We start from the raw sequence: 16,612 nt of genomic DNA on the forward strand, positions 1-16,612 counted from the left end.
TCGTACTTCAAAAATGAGAAAATGCATTATTTACTCATCACGCTGTGCCAGCACAACAAATAAATACGCGAAACATAATCTACCGATAGGCGCGCGCGCGCGTGTGTGGCACATCGTTCCCGAGAGAGGTTTACAAAAGCCGTGTCCGGATTGGCAAGCGCTCCATCCCGTTCTCTCCCGTTGCTCTCGCGTGCACTCGAAGTCGCGTCCAAGTCGTCCGAATCTGCATGTCCCCTTGTAGTACGCCTGTCACTTTTCCCGCCAGGTGTCAGCCCAAACTTCACCCACCGCGCTCTGGGGCGCAAACAAACATGACAATGATTTCCACCTAACTACTCACATTAAAAAATATAACACGCTATTTCATCATTTACGTTTTCTGCATTCATTATCGATAAAATATTAAAATATAACTGAGTTTTACATCCTCTAATCAGTAAATGTTGTCTGTACAAAATGAAAGTTAGAATATGGCTGCCAAGCGCAGCGTCACAGCGAGTTCAAGCGTGCATCTGTCGCGCCCTCCGACTCCACGTCTACCGCAAATTCGGACAACAGAGATTGGCTGAGTCCCGGATGGAACAGCGCTCTAGGTGACATCTGCTGCTGATTCGGACGCAACCCCGGCCACTTCTATTAGTCAGTGTTGCCCATTCGTAGGTTAGCTTCGCCTGTAAAATATCACATGATGAAATATTCTTCAGGTAAGTTGGCAACATTAAAACCGCAATTGATGTTACCAGTGTTGTCAACTTCTATTTGTAGGTTAGCTTCGCCTGTAAAATATCACATGGTGAAATATTCTTCAGGTGATTTGGCAACACTAAACCGCAATTGATGTTACCAGTGTTGTCAACTTCTATTTGTAGGTTAGCTTCGCCTGTAAAATATCACATGGTGAAATATTCTTCAGGTGAGTTAGCAACACTAAACCGCAATTGATGTTACCAGTGTTGTCAACTTCTATTTGTAGGTTAGCTTCGCCTGTAAAATATCACATGGTGAAATATTCTTGAGGTGAGTTGGCAACACTGGCAACATCAATTGATGGCACTCAACCCGTGCACCTCCACTAGTCAGTGTTGCCAACTCCCATTTGTAGGTTATCTTTGCTTGTAAAATATCATATGGTGAAATATTCTTGGGGTGAGTTGGCCACACTGATCGCCAATTGATGGCGCTCAACTAAGCTGATTACACTAATCAGTATTGCTAACTCTTATTCGTAGGTTAGCTTCGCCTGTAAAATATCACATGGTGAAATATTCTTAAGGTGAGTTGGCAACACTGATCGCCAATTGATGCTGGTGAACCCGGCTACCTCCACTAATCAGTGTTGCCAACTCCCATTTGTAGGTTAGCTTCGCCTGTGAAATATCACATGGTGAAATTTTCTTGGGGTGAGTTGGCCACACTGCGAGAAAAGCCTCAAGCAGTGTTGCCAGCTCCTTGCTTGAGGTTAGGTTAGACCCAAAAACAAAAACCTTGGTGATTTTTTCAAGTGAGGAGTTAGCAACACTGTGTACCTCACTATACCTCATTTTCGGGCGCAGAACCGGGGACACTACTCTACTCTGTAAGTTAGCTTCGCCTGTAAAATATCACATGGTGAAATATTCTTGAGGTGAGTTAGCAACACTAAACCGCAATTGATGTTGCCAGTGTTGCCAACTCCCATTTGTAGGTTAGCTTCGCTTGTAAAATATCACATGGTGAAATATTCTTGGGGTGAGCTGGCAACACTGCAAGAAAATGAGGCTCATGCCTTACGAGAGCAAACCGTTAACATACACCGTAAAAGGCTACGCCTCGCTCGAGCTGGCAACACTGCAAGAAAATGAGGCTCGGTGAGATTCGCAGTATTGCCAGCTTTTTGCTTTAAATTAGGTTAGACCGAGATAAAAACCTTGGTGATTTTTTCGAGTGAGGAGTTGGCAACACTGCGAGCCTCACCGAGCCTCATTTTCGGTTGGCGAACCGGGCCCACTGTACTACTGCCGCGACACACACACACACACACGCGGTTTTTACGATGCAGCCAAGCATCCATTACGTTGACCTCCGCGCAGTCAGATTATCCGTGTGTAATTTTGGACATGTCCCGAAAGTTGGCGAGGGGGCGGGGGCTTTCCCCCCTCCCGCTCAGTTCTCCAAAGGTCGGTCCGTCCTCGATGGACAATTCTCTTGTACACATGTACGGCGCTGGCCTGTGTCCGTTGAGCGTACAAGCCGTAAAAACACCGGAAACAATTTCGCATCGCCCCCACGAATGAGCGCCGGAAAGGTGGACGCGGCAATTTGATGCAATTTCGGGCGCGAAGTCTTGCTGCTAAATTGCGTCGTAAAGCAAATGTGACATCCACACTGCTTTCGGCGCGGTCTCGGTCGCCGCAAAACGAGCATATTGCCTTGGGATAATCTAATAATTCATTTCCCTCTCCTGACACTGGAAGAATTAGGAGGCGTTCCTCGTACTAAAGAGATCTGGGTTCGGTCCGCGACAGCCGTATGTACAGCCGAGGATGGCACTCCTACACTAGGTGTTAACGGTTTCGGGTTCGATTCAAGATAAACGATGTATTACTGTTGATCTAATATTGTAGCGGCTGCTGGAATAGACTCTTGCTAACACACCCTCTGCGGTATTCCTAAACCCGAAGCAGAAGCATGCGTTTTCCACCTTTCTCTCTGGGCAAGATCCATCCATTCTTGATCATCCTTACCAATTTCCTTCAGGTCTTAATGCTATCATTTCAGCTTCCTCTTGGCCTTCCCACAGATCTCTTACCACTAGGTTTCCCAACAAAAACACTATATACTTTTCTCTCCCATTCGTGCTGTAGCTATGGCCTGCCCACCAAAGTCTTCCAGGTTTAACAATTGTAATATATCACGGGATGAATGTAGATTACGAGACTCAACTTTCTGTTTCAACTCTTTTAGGGTCAAAGATCTTCCTTAAGATCTTATTTTCAAAAGCCCTTTATTTATGTATCTCATTTAGTGTAAGTAAACGTTCCTCAGAGAAAACTGTTGCACCTGCCTAAACCGAAATTGAAGACCAATCAGTTAAATAATGGCCAGAGTTTCATTCATGTTCAAGTCTTCCACTTATGATTTAGACTAAGATATTTCTGTGTCCCTAACCCGACCTGGGCATGAGCTTTCTAGTTTATTTCAGTCAATATTTAGATGATTTTATTTCAATTTCCAACCCAATAATTTCTAGTATTTCTCCTGCGTTTCTAATTGTTGATAACATTAAGTGACGTACAAGACAGACACCCACACCTTAGCCAGGCTTCGAATCTAGGCCCTTGTAGTGTGATAAGCTAAGCACTCCGCCACAGATACAGATAAAATACATCAATAATGGAAAACACATTTTACAAGAAATGCATACTTGACTTTCACCTCAACAAAAAAGAGAAAACTGTAAATTACTCGAGCATAACATGATGGTAGACAAATTTTGTAATGGTTGTATAGTTGGTTTATAAAATCCGTGTGTCTCACCTTACAGAACGCTCTCTCATGATGAAAGCATCGGTCTCTGTAGCAAATTAGTCAGAGGTCTCAGTATCGAACCCTTATTAGGGCAAGAACTGTGTTTCCCCTTTCATCACTCATTCTCATCGTCGCAATTAACACAAAAATGACAAAATAGTCGTAATACGTACAAGGGAAAATCAAAACAAACACAATTGATATATCTTTGTTATTTTACGTCGCATTTCTTCCACTTCTGGCTAATCACAACGATGAGGATGGATGATGATTAGATGAAATTGATGAAGGGGACACTTACAAAGAACGTCCATGCTCTGGAAGGGACTCGACTCCGAGAACTTCGGAGGCAAAATAGATGGTCAACCACTTAACGCGCTCAACCACTGTGGACAATTAATATCCTACTTTGTTACAACGAGGAGGCAATTATTCAAAATGTTGAATTGAAGCAAGTAGGAATGGACAGACACATGTACAGTCACCGGCCAAAAAAATAGGACATCAACATCCTGAAATACCCACTTCCCTGCAATGCGTTGTGTGTGTTGCCTAACTCTACGGCGATAAGTGGATGTTGTTAAAAAATTTTCAATGGCAACTTCTAGCACCGCCGTAGAGGTAGGCAACATACATAACGCCTTGCACGGAAGCAAGTGTTTCAGGATCCAGGTGTCCTGTTATTATTGCCGGTGATTGTACAGGGTGGCGCATATTGTATCATCCAATATAAGTTGGCAACCCTGTCGGAACTGCTTAGGCAGCTGTAAGTCTCGAAATTAGTCTGCCATGGAACGTTGGCCGGTTCAGACACGAATCGTGGCAGTAGAGGCGTTCATCCGAACGGGTCCCATTCAGGCGGCGCAGTAGGTGCTGCACTGGGAAGCATCAGGGCGCCAGAGAATCCGCCCCCGACCTGTAGACTTCATTTTCTGCACGCTGCCATTGTCTCTCTATTGTGTGACCCATCGTATCATGTTGTGACGCTCTGGCACTGGTTGATGGGAACCCTCATTGGCCTTGGCCGCAGAGTCTCCTGCGTCTCCTGAATGGGACCCGTTCGGATGAACACCTCTACAGCCACGATTCGTGTCTGAACCGGCCAACGTTCCATGGCAGACTAATTGCGAGACTTGCAGCTGCCTAAGCAGTTCCGACAGGGTTGCCAACTTATATTGGAAGATACAATATGCGCCACCCTATACATCTGTGTAGAGTATATTGTTGGTATTTCTATTAATTGCATTCATAAATAGACAGGAAATATAGCGATTAACATTATTGACGTGGCTGGATTAAGCGTGCCCCAAATTTCAGGTCCTACAACAGCCACTGCCAAGAGCAAGCGATGTTCTTTTGTCTTCACTTTCAGTGGCCACGAGCAGACACTCACACATGCAAGATTATGCCATACCCCAAGAGTTCATGACATAAACATGCGTGAGTGGCGTTCATTACCTGTTTGATCATAATGCACATGACACGCGAGCAGGTGTGGGGAGTGGGGATAGGGGATAGGGGAGAGGGGAGAGGAGGTATGCAAGAAGAACGCCTAACCGATGGGGTGGATCATATCTTGACGACCACATGTTACATAAAAGACGACGCGAGTCGCAATCAACCGACGATCGATGCGCCATACTTGACGCGGCGTATCATTAAACTGAGAGTAAACACCTCTGGTCACACGCGAGGGGGTTGGGGGGGGGGGGCGGGGGTAAGGCGGAAGATGGCAAAGCAAGGGCAGATGGTAATCGCGTTGATATGTTCGGGACAAGGGTTGTTCCGCCGTCGCTAATCAATACCGAGCAACAAAAAGGCACCCTCTAGCGATTCCTGGTCACTACGAATGAATCTTGTTGCCCTCCGTGGAGTAGTGGTTAGAACAACGCGCCACGAAGAACCCGGGAATGTCTGGAGCAAGGTAGCGCAGAAACATAGGAAGGAGGTGGGCGGAGCGAAGCAGTACACGCAGATACAAACAGCGATGAGAGCTGCAGTCGCTTCCCCCCCTCCACGCAATCCTGTTTCCTTTGACGTGTTCATTGTTCGAGCCCTCTCGAGTCACTACTTGCGTAGAAACTTGCTTTCGTTCGCTCGCTCCAGAGATTCCCGGGACAAGGTATAGAAAAGCGGTGTAAAGTAACCAAAATAGCCGAGCACGTCAAGTTTTTGGGGCCTCCCGGATGGCGTAGTGGTAACGTCGTAGCCTTGTGATCAAGGGGTCCCAGATTCGACACCCTGTGGAATTACATAGCTGTTCGGAATAACACTTTAAACTGTATATCCAGTCTCGATTAGCGTTTCTGTGCATTTGGTGGACTTAAAACTAAAAATTAAACTCAAACAAACGCGTTAAGTAGTCATCTAAGTTTCCGGCTTCGAGTCCCGGCTTAAGCATAGACGTTCTTTGTAAGTGACCCTTCATCAATTTCAATCAATCATGACTCATCCTCATCGTCGCGATTAGCCAAGAATGGAAGAAAATAGACGCTAAATAATAAAAATACAAACAAAAGTAACCAAAATAGGAACACAGACACGAATGAGACAGATTAAGCTAGAACAAGAAAAACGGCAAACAGCAGTTGGAAAATTCCTGTTCAATTTTCGTCTAGACCCTAATTGAATCTACGAGATTAGATCTTGTCCTTAAAATGTAATGAAAGATTTCTATGATAGATAACTTGAATCTATGTAAGAGCAGCCCGACCCTGTGGCCGAGTGGTTAGCACATCGCGCTGCGACGCCAAGGGTCCCGGGTTCGAATCCCGGTCGGGCTTGGTTGTTTGTGAATGTCCATTCATCAATTTCATCATTTCATCACTCATCTTCATCTTCTCAAATTAGCCAAGAGGCACAAAACGCGAAGTAAAATAAACTAACTCAAATCAAATCAAATCTATGTAAGAGCAGAGTGGACTTCATAATATTTTAAGCTCATTGCCAGAAAATGTTGGCAAACTTTGAAGTCATCTTTATTCTTCGATAGGATAACCAGGAATGGACATGCAGTTTTTAGTGCATCGTGTCTCCACCGAGAATCGAACCCAGATACTCTTGGTTACCACTACACCATCGGGGAAGTCTATGAAGGTTGATGTCACTGTAACATGGATCAAAGGAACATATATACCCAGGCAAGGAATCGAACAAGGAACGTTCAGTGATTTCGTGTTCGAGTTGCGGTCTGGGCACGGGCCCCCCTTCGTCAATATCATCTCTCATCACTCATCCTCATCGTCGCAATGTGCCACGTTCAGCAACAAAGCGCGGAATCATCAGGTAGCTTCTCACTACCAAATTGTCAAAAAAAAATATTTGGCAATACCCAGGAAATACACACCTTTTTGTGTGTGTGCAAGTAAGTTACTGGTTTCTTTAACCACTCACCTGGTCCTTTTCGATGAAGCCGATGAACGCTGTCCGCTCTATTTCTATTGGCTGTCCCGCTCGATCGTACAGAGCAATGACGAAGTGGAAGAAGTTGGATTTCCGAAGGTTGCTTGGGGGTTGCTTCTCGAAGTGAGCCCGCCCGATGCCAACACTGAAAGGAAAAATAAAACACATCAATTAGCATCACAAAGAAACCAAAACGTGAGATGACAACACTACGAAAGATGTCGAGGTGGCAACACTTGGCAATCCTGCAAACATGTAGATGGAGAATCAGTGAAAATTTGTCACAGATTGTAACACTGATCAAGGCAACAATTCATATGTGGACACGCTGGACAAAGAAAAAATAGCTAATAAGATGTAAACTCCTACATCAAAACAATATTTTTTCTTCTAGCATATAAATTATTTACGGGTTTGGTTATACAGGGTGATCCTCTCGCTAGGATCAATGATTTTAAAATTTTTGTTTGGTTCTCAATAAGTGTTAAGAGTGGCTTCCAACGATTTGGAGAAACGTATATCTTGTGCCTTGTTTTCTTTACTATGATGTTGTCTCGTTTCATATTCGACATTTTCGACATTTTGTGCTTCATATTGTACGTTTTAAAGTTATGTTGAGCAGAAAGCTGCCACGTTTCGTCATAGTAGATGCAACAACTTTAATTAATTAATTATATAGTGTTCTATAAAGACAGTTTCATGGTGAGGGAAAAGTCAGCTTACATAGGGAAACAAATACGTGCGTACAAACATACCCATGATTGATATGTAATGGTTACAGTACATTTTCAATATGCACATCATCTGTTTAAATGCAGCTTGAATTCGACGCTCGCATTTGCGTAAGACGTCTGCTAGTGTGTTGTTGTTGTTGGTGGTGGTGGTGGGGGGGATTTTGGAGATGGTGCCTGTGATCCTTCTTTCAGGTGGTACAGGAACTTACTTTTCTTCGCGTACACGATGGTCTTTACGTGTCCCCACAGTTAGAATCCAGGGGTGTTAGGTCTGTCGACTGTGCAGGCCATTCAGCAGTGTAGCCTGACTTTTGCCTCACCCTATATGTGGGACTGATAAATGTAAAGCTTCCCCTTGTATACATTACAACATGCCGTGAAACCAAATGGGGGAGGAGAGTGGATGAGGCTCAACACATTCAAATCCTCGACCATTTGTGGAGGTGATGTGGTCAGCACCATGCTATATGCGCCTTAACCGTCCAGAATTGCCGCAAGGGACCCATTTATAAGAGGCTGGGCTCACCACGGAGTCCTTAAAAGCAGGAACATTGTTGACAAAATTACCACCTGAAGTTATCCAACCCGGGAATCGAACTCAGGTCTCCCGCGTGGCAGTCAGACGCCATACGGACTGGACCATCGCAGTCCTCCATGTAGGACATAATATTAATAGTATACGTACTTCAGTTGCTTCTCACTTGGTGCCTCTTAAATTTAGTAATTATAACACTGGGGAACAGTGAAATTGCGGCACAGTGTTTGAGAGCTAATTTAGGGCAACTTCATGCTGCTGAATAATGATATAATAATATATTTCCTGAATTGGCTCTAATTTATGAAATAAATGCAACTAAACCAAAATGGCGGAAACATAAGACATACATATAAATGAACTTCCAACAACAATTTAATATTTATTTTTGTTATTACAATCATTATTATAAAAATAAATTTATATAGGCCTATGATCATAATAATTAAGAAAATATGTACACAATGAAGTAACAAACTATGTGAAACGTTTTCTATACGATTTCCTGCTGTATTGCTTTTTAGGACAATCCCTCTGTAAGCTCCAAAAGTAGTCGGCCATCATGTGGCGATCCCACCGTCCCTGGTACCTTTCTTCCATTATCCTTATATCCTGATGGAACCTTTCTTCCTGTTCTTCACTAAAATCACCAAGGTTCTCAGGGAATCTGTCAATCTGGCTATGTAGAAAATGTATCTTCACACTCATATTAGCTCCCAATTTCTCAAAATGTTTCAACATAATTCCAACTATATCGCGGTAGTTTTCTGCTCTGTGATTCCCAAAAAGTTTTTGACGACGGACACAAAGCTCAGCCAGGTCTCAGATTCGATGTAAGACATGTAAGTTGTAAAATTGGCATCATTTATGAGTACAAATTTGTGGTGGTCCGTCAAAGATTCCTGCCTTCAATTTTTCAATACTTAGTCCTGGAAAAGTGTGGCATATATATTTGAAACAATCACCACTTGTATCTAAGGCCTTGACAAACTGTTTTATCAACCCAAGTTTAATATGCAGTGCCGGAAGGATGATTTTGTCTCTATCTATCAGCGGTTCATGAATGATATTAGCTTTTCCCACTAATATTTTCCCTTGGGGGCCAAACTTTTATCGTCCAATGCTTTTCTCTAACACGACTATCCCACAAACATAGGAAACAGGGATATTTTGTGTACCCACTTTGCTGTCCTAGTAAAAAATTCAACATCTTCAAATCCACACACACGAACCACTTATGTTCAGCATATTCATTTCTTTTCTAAAACCATTTTTATGTTTTGGTATTCTTCCTTAAGCTTTGTTGAGTGTCCGATATATTGCCTAGCAATGCTTCATAAGTTGCCTAGCAACAATTTACAAATAAATAAATAAGTTTCTTAATGGGAATTTCAGCCCATTATCAAATTTTGATATTACCGAGAAAAGCGTAGAGTAATTTTACCTCCTACATTTTCCATGGTGTGTTTATTTTTATAACTGGAGTCAATTCAACTGAACCAATCATACAATTGGAAATTACAGCTGTTTTGTGTGCTGAAACTGTTATTAAACTTTATGCCACAAAATAAAATCTTTTTTTTGTTCCCCAGTGTAATGAAAAGATTGAGATTGTCATGAAATTCTACCCTCTCAACCCGTTCCTGTGAAATAAATGTTTAAATACCTCTACTCTCTTCTGCTAATAATATCCTTTGCTTACGCGAAGTTATGGGTCCTAAAGCAGCAAACAGCGGTTGACCAAGAACTCTGGTAAGATAAACAATAACTTCAACAAATGAGCATAGGCAACAAAACACAGGCCTAGGTGAAGTTTCGTAGCATAAGAACAGGCCTTGGTAAGAAACTAGGACCACACGCGTGGTATGTTAAAACAGTGGCGAATTCAGGCAGAGTAATACAGCTCTCAGATAACCCCAGAGCACAATGAAATCGTGCACCACCTTTGTTTTAAGACAAAACGGAACCGCAACGAGAGAATAGGGGGGCAAAAGGTACGATGCGAGTGTACACAGTGGATTATATAAGCTAATCCTTCAGACAAAAGGTTCAGAAACGCCGGATGGAAATCCTTTTCCCGGAGTCCCGGGGGTGTGGGAACGGTTTTAATGAGGTGCTCCCGGATTTTTCTTCCTCTTCATCTTCTTCCAGAAAAAAAAAAAATAGAACCCCTTTTCCCTATCCGTAGGAAGGACCGACACTTAGGGAATTCTCGATCAAGTCTTTTGCCCAAAGCTTCGCTCTCGTGCTATCCCGTGGGAATCTTTTCCTTCGCCAGACACTTAAATTCCCATGGCATCCCATGGATTTCGAGATGAGATCTTATGGGGGTTCTCTGGAGACGCCACCGGGGAAAGTAGGGGCGGCGTAGATGACGGGGGGGGGGGGGGCGAGAAGAGGTAGCGACTTTGAAGGTGTGTGTGTGCAAGAAACCGCTAAGATCAGTCTTCTACTGTCTGGGTGAGTATATTCTTAATGCACAAAAGGACGGAGTTGGTGGTTATTGCAGTTGCTAAGAAACTTTTGTGCAAAGGAGGATTGTTCTCTCTCTCTCCCCAACGCCAATAGTTCCACTGCCTCTGCTTCTCATTCGAAAATGTCTAAGCAGCATTACGACTTGCGTATACAGTAAAACCCCAATAATTCGTGACCGTGCCTTACTCGAATTACAAAAACATTGACTATACGGAATAACCTAAGATAAATCGGAAGCGGAAAAAATATAACAAAAAAAACTACAGTATGTAATTGGTTGATTGATTGATTGATTGATTGAGTTGGTGTTTTAAGTTCACTTTATGAACAAAGAGGGACTAAACTTACAGTTTATAGTGGGATCCGAACCACTATGTGCCTCCACCGACTACAGTATGTGAGAAAACGTACACATAATACGTTGTGTGTCAATTGACACGCACTCCAGTAACATCGTAAAGTGCATAAACTGCTAGTGACGCATTTTAATGCATCAAAATACACAAAATTCATAAAAGGGTAGCAACTACTGTTGCGTCATGCACTAAAAATTAATCAAGTTAGAAGATCAGGCAGAATCATTTCAACGAAACCAAAATTACAGATTTAACTGTGTACATAGATGAAACAAAAATGCATCAACCTTGAACTGATAGTATTACTAGTAGTAATAGTAGCAGTAGTCGTGGTGGTGGTGGTAGTAGTAGTAGTGGCTGCAGTAGTCGTAGTGGTGGTAGTAACAGCCGTAGTAGTGGTGGGGGTAGTCATAGTGGTAGCAGTAACAGTAGTAATAGTTGTTTCTATTATTATTAGTACTAGTAGTAGTAGTAGTAGTAGTAGTAGTAGTAGTAGTAGTAGTAGTAGTAGTAGTAGTAGTAGTAGTAGTATTATGTGGTGTGGAGGCAGAACAACCTAGAGACTAATACATCCATTTCTGAACTTTACAAAGCTTATCCATTTGCAAAACATCACAACTACAGCAGCCACGGTAATTACTGCCCTCTGGTGACAGCCCAGGTAAAGATTAGCGAAAAACTATTCGATTCATCCAGCATTTACTTTCCGTAGCTCTTTATTGCTTTCCCGTTGAATTAACAACGGGTTCCGAATATGATAACAGCCTGTTTGTCCAGAGCAAATACTCTGGCTGGTTTGCACAGCAATTTACCTGAATTACGCCCCCCATCACCTGCCTTTCCGCCGACCCCCGATGGCTTTTCATGGTGCGAAAATTTCCCCATAGATGGCCCTAATATCGTCAGCAGGTAAACCTCGTAGTAAACCTCATTCATTACTCATCTGTGCAGTTAAACACAACAGAGGGAGCCACTTCGATTTCGCGCGGGAGAGGGAAGCGAATGGGATGCTGGGAATATAATACCGGACAGTTATTGTTCGGGAGTAGAGTGGGGCAAACTGACTGTGCTTAAAAATTGTCATCTCATTGGTGAATGATCTAGCACCGGGATCGAACAGTGGCGTGCTAGAGGATAAAGAAAATTCGGGAAAAGTTGGCAAATTATAGGACCGGTTTTAAAAAAGGTACCCGAAGTTCCTACACACGCCACTGAATTAGGTTTTTACATTTTCAGCTACTCTTTAAAATAAATGTAATTTGTAATTTATCTTATTTTCCATCCACTACATAATTGGCATCCCAGATGCCGTAGTGGGAACGTACTCCCCTTGTGATCAAGGGGTCCCTGGTTCGATACCCGGTGGAGGCACATAGTGTTTCGGATTTCACTTCAAACTGTAGATTCAGTCCCGATTGGCCTTCCTGTGCATAAGGTGAACTTAAAGCAAAAACTCAAACTAAAAAACTACATAATTTTCAATGGGCTTCCTTGTTACAATAACAAAATTCTTTGGCATTTTATCCCATTTATACGTATCATCATGGAGCAGGGGTGCGTGATCTAACGTCGGACTTTTTCCGGCCTTGTCGCTGCAAAAAGCGGCTCTGGTGTTCACAAGGCCTCAAGTAAATTGAATGAATGAAGGAAGGATTTAGTTTATTTTACTTCGCTCTTCTGCCACTATTGGCTAATTGCGAATATGAGAATGAGTAATATGATGAAAATGATGAAGGAACACTCAAAGATAAGCCATGTACGTGGCGGAAAAGCGAAGTAAAATGAACCAATTCAATGTAATAATCAAAGACACAAACCCATATAGTCTATAAGAGAGCACTCATTGCGCATCTTACAGATTGAGACGACACGATGCACACTATTGAGAAAACGGCTAGGTCTGAGCGACGGCTTGTCGCTTCGGTCTAAAAGCTTCCTTAAAACCCCTTAAAAGACCGCCCCCGTCAAAAGAAAGAAAAATACCGTTACGCCACCGAGTTCGGAACAGGGTTGTGAAAGGCCGAGGAATTTAAAATAAATTCAATTCAGGTCCAGGAGAGAAAATCAGCAAGCTTAAATGGGTTCTGGACCGTAAATAACCTTTTTGATCTGTATGAATTTAAATTCGGTCCAGGAACATTTTTTTTCGGGATGAAGGTAAATACGGTACAGGTACCTTTTTTTCCGGATGGATTTAAATCCGGTCCAGGAACCTTCTTTCCGGATCTGTTTAAATACGGTCCAAGTTCCATATTGAAATGAAGCAATACGCAACTTGGACCGAATTTAAATTGTGCGACAAAAATAGTTCCGGTCCTGCAGCGGAACCTATTAGTATTTATGGGTACCTGGACCTTTTACGACAACAAGTTCAAGGTGTTCTGCCAAATCCACGAGAGAACATCTTCCGGTTGAAAGTTCTGAAGACACCCAGGCTCGCTTAGAACATCTCGGCTATGACGTCGATGCTTTTTTCTCGGCCACTCTGTGTTTTTAACATTCTTTCTCTACCCCGCTCCTTTTTCATCCCCATCCATGATGCTAACGAGGAGGATTAATAGCATCTTGTCAACGTGGGATGCCGAGGGTCAATTTTTCATCGTGCTTGGAGGGAGAGCGGGGTCTCGTCACTTCACGTGACATATCATTTGTGACGTCAAACGGGCGAAAAGGATGATGCAGGAAGTAGTTGTTTTTTTCAGAGTCGCTTCTTTCATATTTTTTTTCATTCTAGGTCACGTGGTTGGCGAAAAAGTATATGCTTGCAATCATCACCGCAATCCGGTTCACTGAGACTAGCACCGGAAGATAAAGTGACTCAAGATTTAAAACACAAAATCGTGCCTCCCTGATAGCGTAGTGATAATTGTCGCCTTGTAATCAAGGTGTTCTAGGGTCCCATATCCGATGGAGGTATATAGTTGTTCGGATCTCACTTTAAACCTTTCGTCCAGCCCCGATTAGTGTGCATAAAGTGGACTTAAATTTCAAACACAAAATATTTATTTGTTTGAGACGCAACAGGCAACTAACTCATTGCACTTCTTTAAATCATATAAACAAATTATGCAAGACTCTAACCTTCATGCGTTATGAATTAAGAGCTTCAAAATAATAAAATAATAGTTTCAATTCAGTGCTAAATATCTATCTTGCAAATTTCTAAAGCATTTTGAGAAATGGAATTCAATTTTGAGAAAACTCGCCACAATCATAGATACCTTTTTTTTTAAAAAAATAAAAAAATAAAAGCATTACATTTTTTTGACAAAATTCACGTAACATTGAAACATGCAAATCTCTTTTTACATAAATCCATGTAGTAATACGAAGTTAGTTCTAACTATATATGTACTTGAAACACTTATAGACGAAACGAAGTCAAACTGTCCAAAGAACTTAGACACAATTCAAATATGAACAAAAAAAACAAAAACTTTTAAAATCCTAAAGTAAAGTTAAATGCCTACCGAAAAGGAACCCCCAATTAGTTACCAAATAGTTACAAAAATATTTCAGGATACACTGTATTGAAAGTAATAAAGAAAAGATTACTGTTGCAAAATATATCATATTCAATTAAAGAATTTCAGGTATTATATAGTTCTAGGCTGCATGTATTATATAATATAGCATATTACTATTGCACTACTAATAAGAACCTCAAGGTAAAATTTAATATCTTTACTTTAGTTTTGTATTACATCACTTTTTAGTATTGTAAAAAAGGATAGTCTCATTTATATATATTGTGGGCACTGTCAACATATTATAATTTGTAATGTATTGTCACCAATGCTCCACATGGGTATTTTTGGTTCTCAATAAATCCTCGATTTCTCTACACTAATAAGTTTTCAAAATGCAATAATAAATTCAAAAGAAAAATTCAGCTCGGGAAAAATATAAGTTTGGAGAAAATGAATGCTTTATTGTGGATTTATCGATCTTAATGCTTTCATCTACAGTAGTAATTGTTAGTAATAAGACTGCACCTAGATCTACTACTACTAGGCATTCTCAGGCTCCTTAAACAGAGGATACTATATAACCTAGCATTCAAGGTTAGGTTAGGTTAGCAAAAGGTTTAACTGGTTGAGATTGTGGGATGTATAGAGCTGAGCTGATACCTATACTCTTACCGATTACCACTGATATCGATACCGGTTCTTGAAAATTGTAAAATTAAAAGTTATTCAAAATTTGGATTGATATCAGCGGGTGAGTATTCTACTCCAATTATAAGCATCAATTTACTAGAGTTTCGCCTTAAATAAAAAATTATATCAGAATATAAACTTCCACGAAAATTAGACTAAGCAAAAGTGTCGCGTTGCTATTTTGCGGACCCCGCGAACTATGAAAACGCCGGAAAAGTATCGGCCGGTATCGGCAAATAAAATTCAACCGATTCTTACCGATATTACTTGTATCGGCCGATACCGATACATTGGCGTCAGTATCGGCTCAGCCTTAGTGGCATGTAAAAAGATATGAGGAAGCTTTTCTTATGATTTTTGAAAGTCGAATCGTTAAAATAAAAGAACAAAATAAATGTCGATGTGTCGTTCAGGAAAGAATTATCGAGATAATTAGAGCCCATACTTGTTGAAGTATTTTTACTTCCTACATCTACAACGTATGGGCGCGGCAGGCCAATGCATTAATGTGAACGCTTCCATTTGTTTCTCCGTGCCTCAAATAGCAGAAATGGACAAGTTCACTTCGGCAAAAATTCCGAGTAAAGCCGAATCACTCAGCTTAAAAGCTCGGATGTACTTTAGTAGAAGTCCCGTGAATAGAATGTCAATACTTAGCAGATATTGATGGCACCGTACACGTCAAACTTAACACCGTTCAATATCCACCCAACACGCCAACAGTTGAATGTTTCCTTCACCGCGCACGGGATGTTACAGTCAACCTCCCAGTTTTTTTGCTAAAAAAAAAGCATGTTTGGCGGGCAAATTGCACGGGTAGACGGAAGGCGCAAATGCAACCACGCTCTGTTATTACCCTTCTCTTAACAGCACGAAACGGTCTATTAAAAAAATAAATTCTGGTAGGATGGCTTACACCGAAAGAATAATTAGCACGCGCGGAAAGAGGTGTTTCAACCCCCCGAGCCCCAACCACGCTAAAAACAAAAGTCCAGGTACGACTGTAACATAAAACTTGGCAATCCTTTTATGGGAAGCGATTACAAAATATGAAGCCTTTTAATTGTTACCGTAATCGGTCCGTTAGCCGACCAAATAACCGCCAATCGGAGGTGATCATAGACGGGGAGTGTGTCGGTTCGCATATCGACTGGGGGCAGAGTTAACGTCAATAGACAGAGCCGTTAATTTATACGGCTGTAATCAAGGGAGGGTGTTAATTGTAAACCCCCCGGTTTCACGTTTTCCAATTGGTTCCGATAATGGTGAGTTTGAGGCAATAGACATCTAGATTCGTTCTTGTTTATTTAGTTGTTACACCCCCCCCCTCCCTCCTCGCGTACCGGGGAACAAACATCCATGCACTCGGTGGCGCAGTCAAATGCATACCAGTCGTAAATACCGTATCAAATTGGGCTTTTAATGCACGCTACCGTTGAGTTC

At 41.9% G+C, this 16,612-nt stretch overlaps 1 protein-coding gene across 1 annotated transcript in view; it reads right to left on the bottom strand.

Moving 5' to 3' along the window:
- kn (EBF transcription factor knot) overlaps nucleotides 1-16,612 on the bottom strand; it is a 311,766-nt gene that overhangs the window by 275,166 nt on the left and 19,988 nt on the right. The window contains exon 2 of the mRNA XM_083134627.1: nucleotides 6,901-7,054. Coding sequence (XP_082990753.1) covers nucleotides 6,901-7,054 — 154 coding nt within the window. The remainder of the gene's footprint in view (nucleotides 1-6,900; nucleotides 7,055-16,612) is intronic.

The sequence above is a fragment of the Lepisma saccharinum genome, chromosome 1 (assembly GCF_977018435.1).
Source record: "Lepisma saccharinum chromosome 1, izLepSacc3.1, whole genome shotgun sequence".
NCBI classification, from domain to species: Eukaryota; Metazoa; Arthropoda; class Insecta; order Zygentoma; family Lepismatidae; genus Lepisma; species Lepisma saccharinum.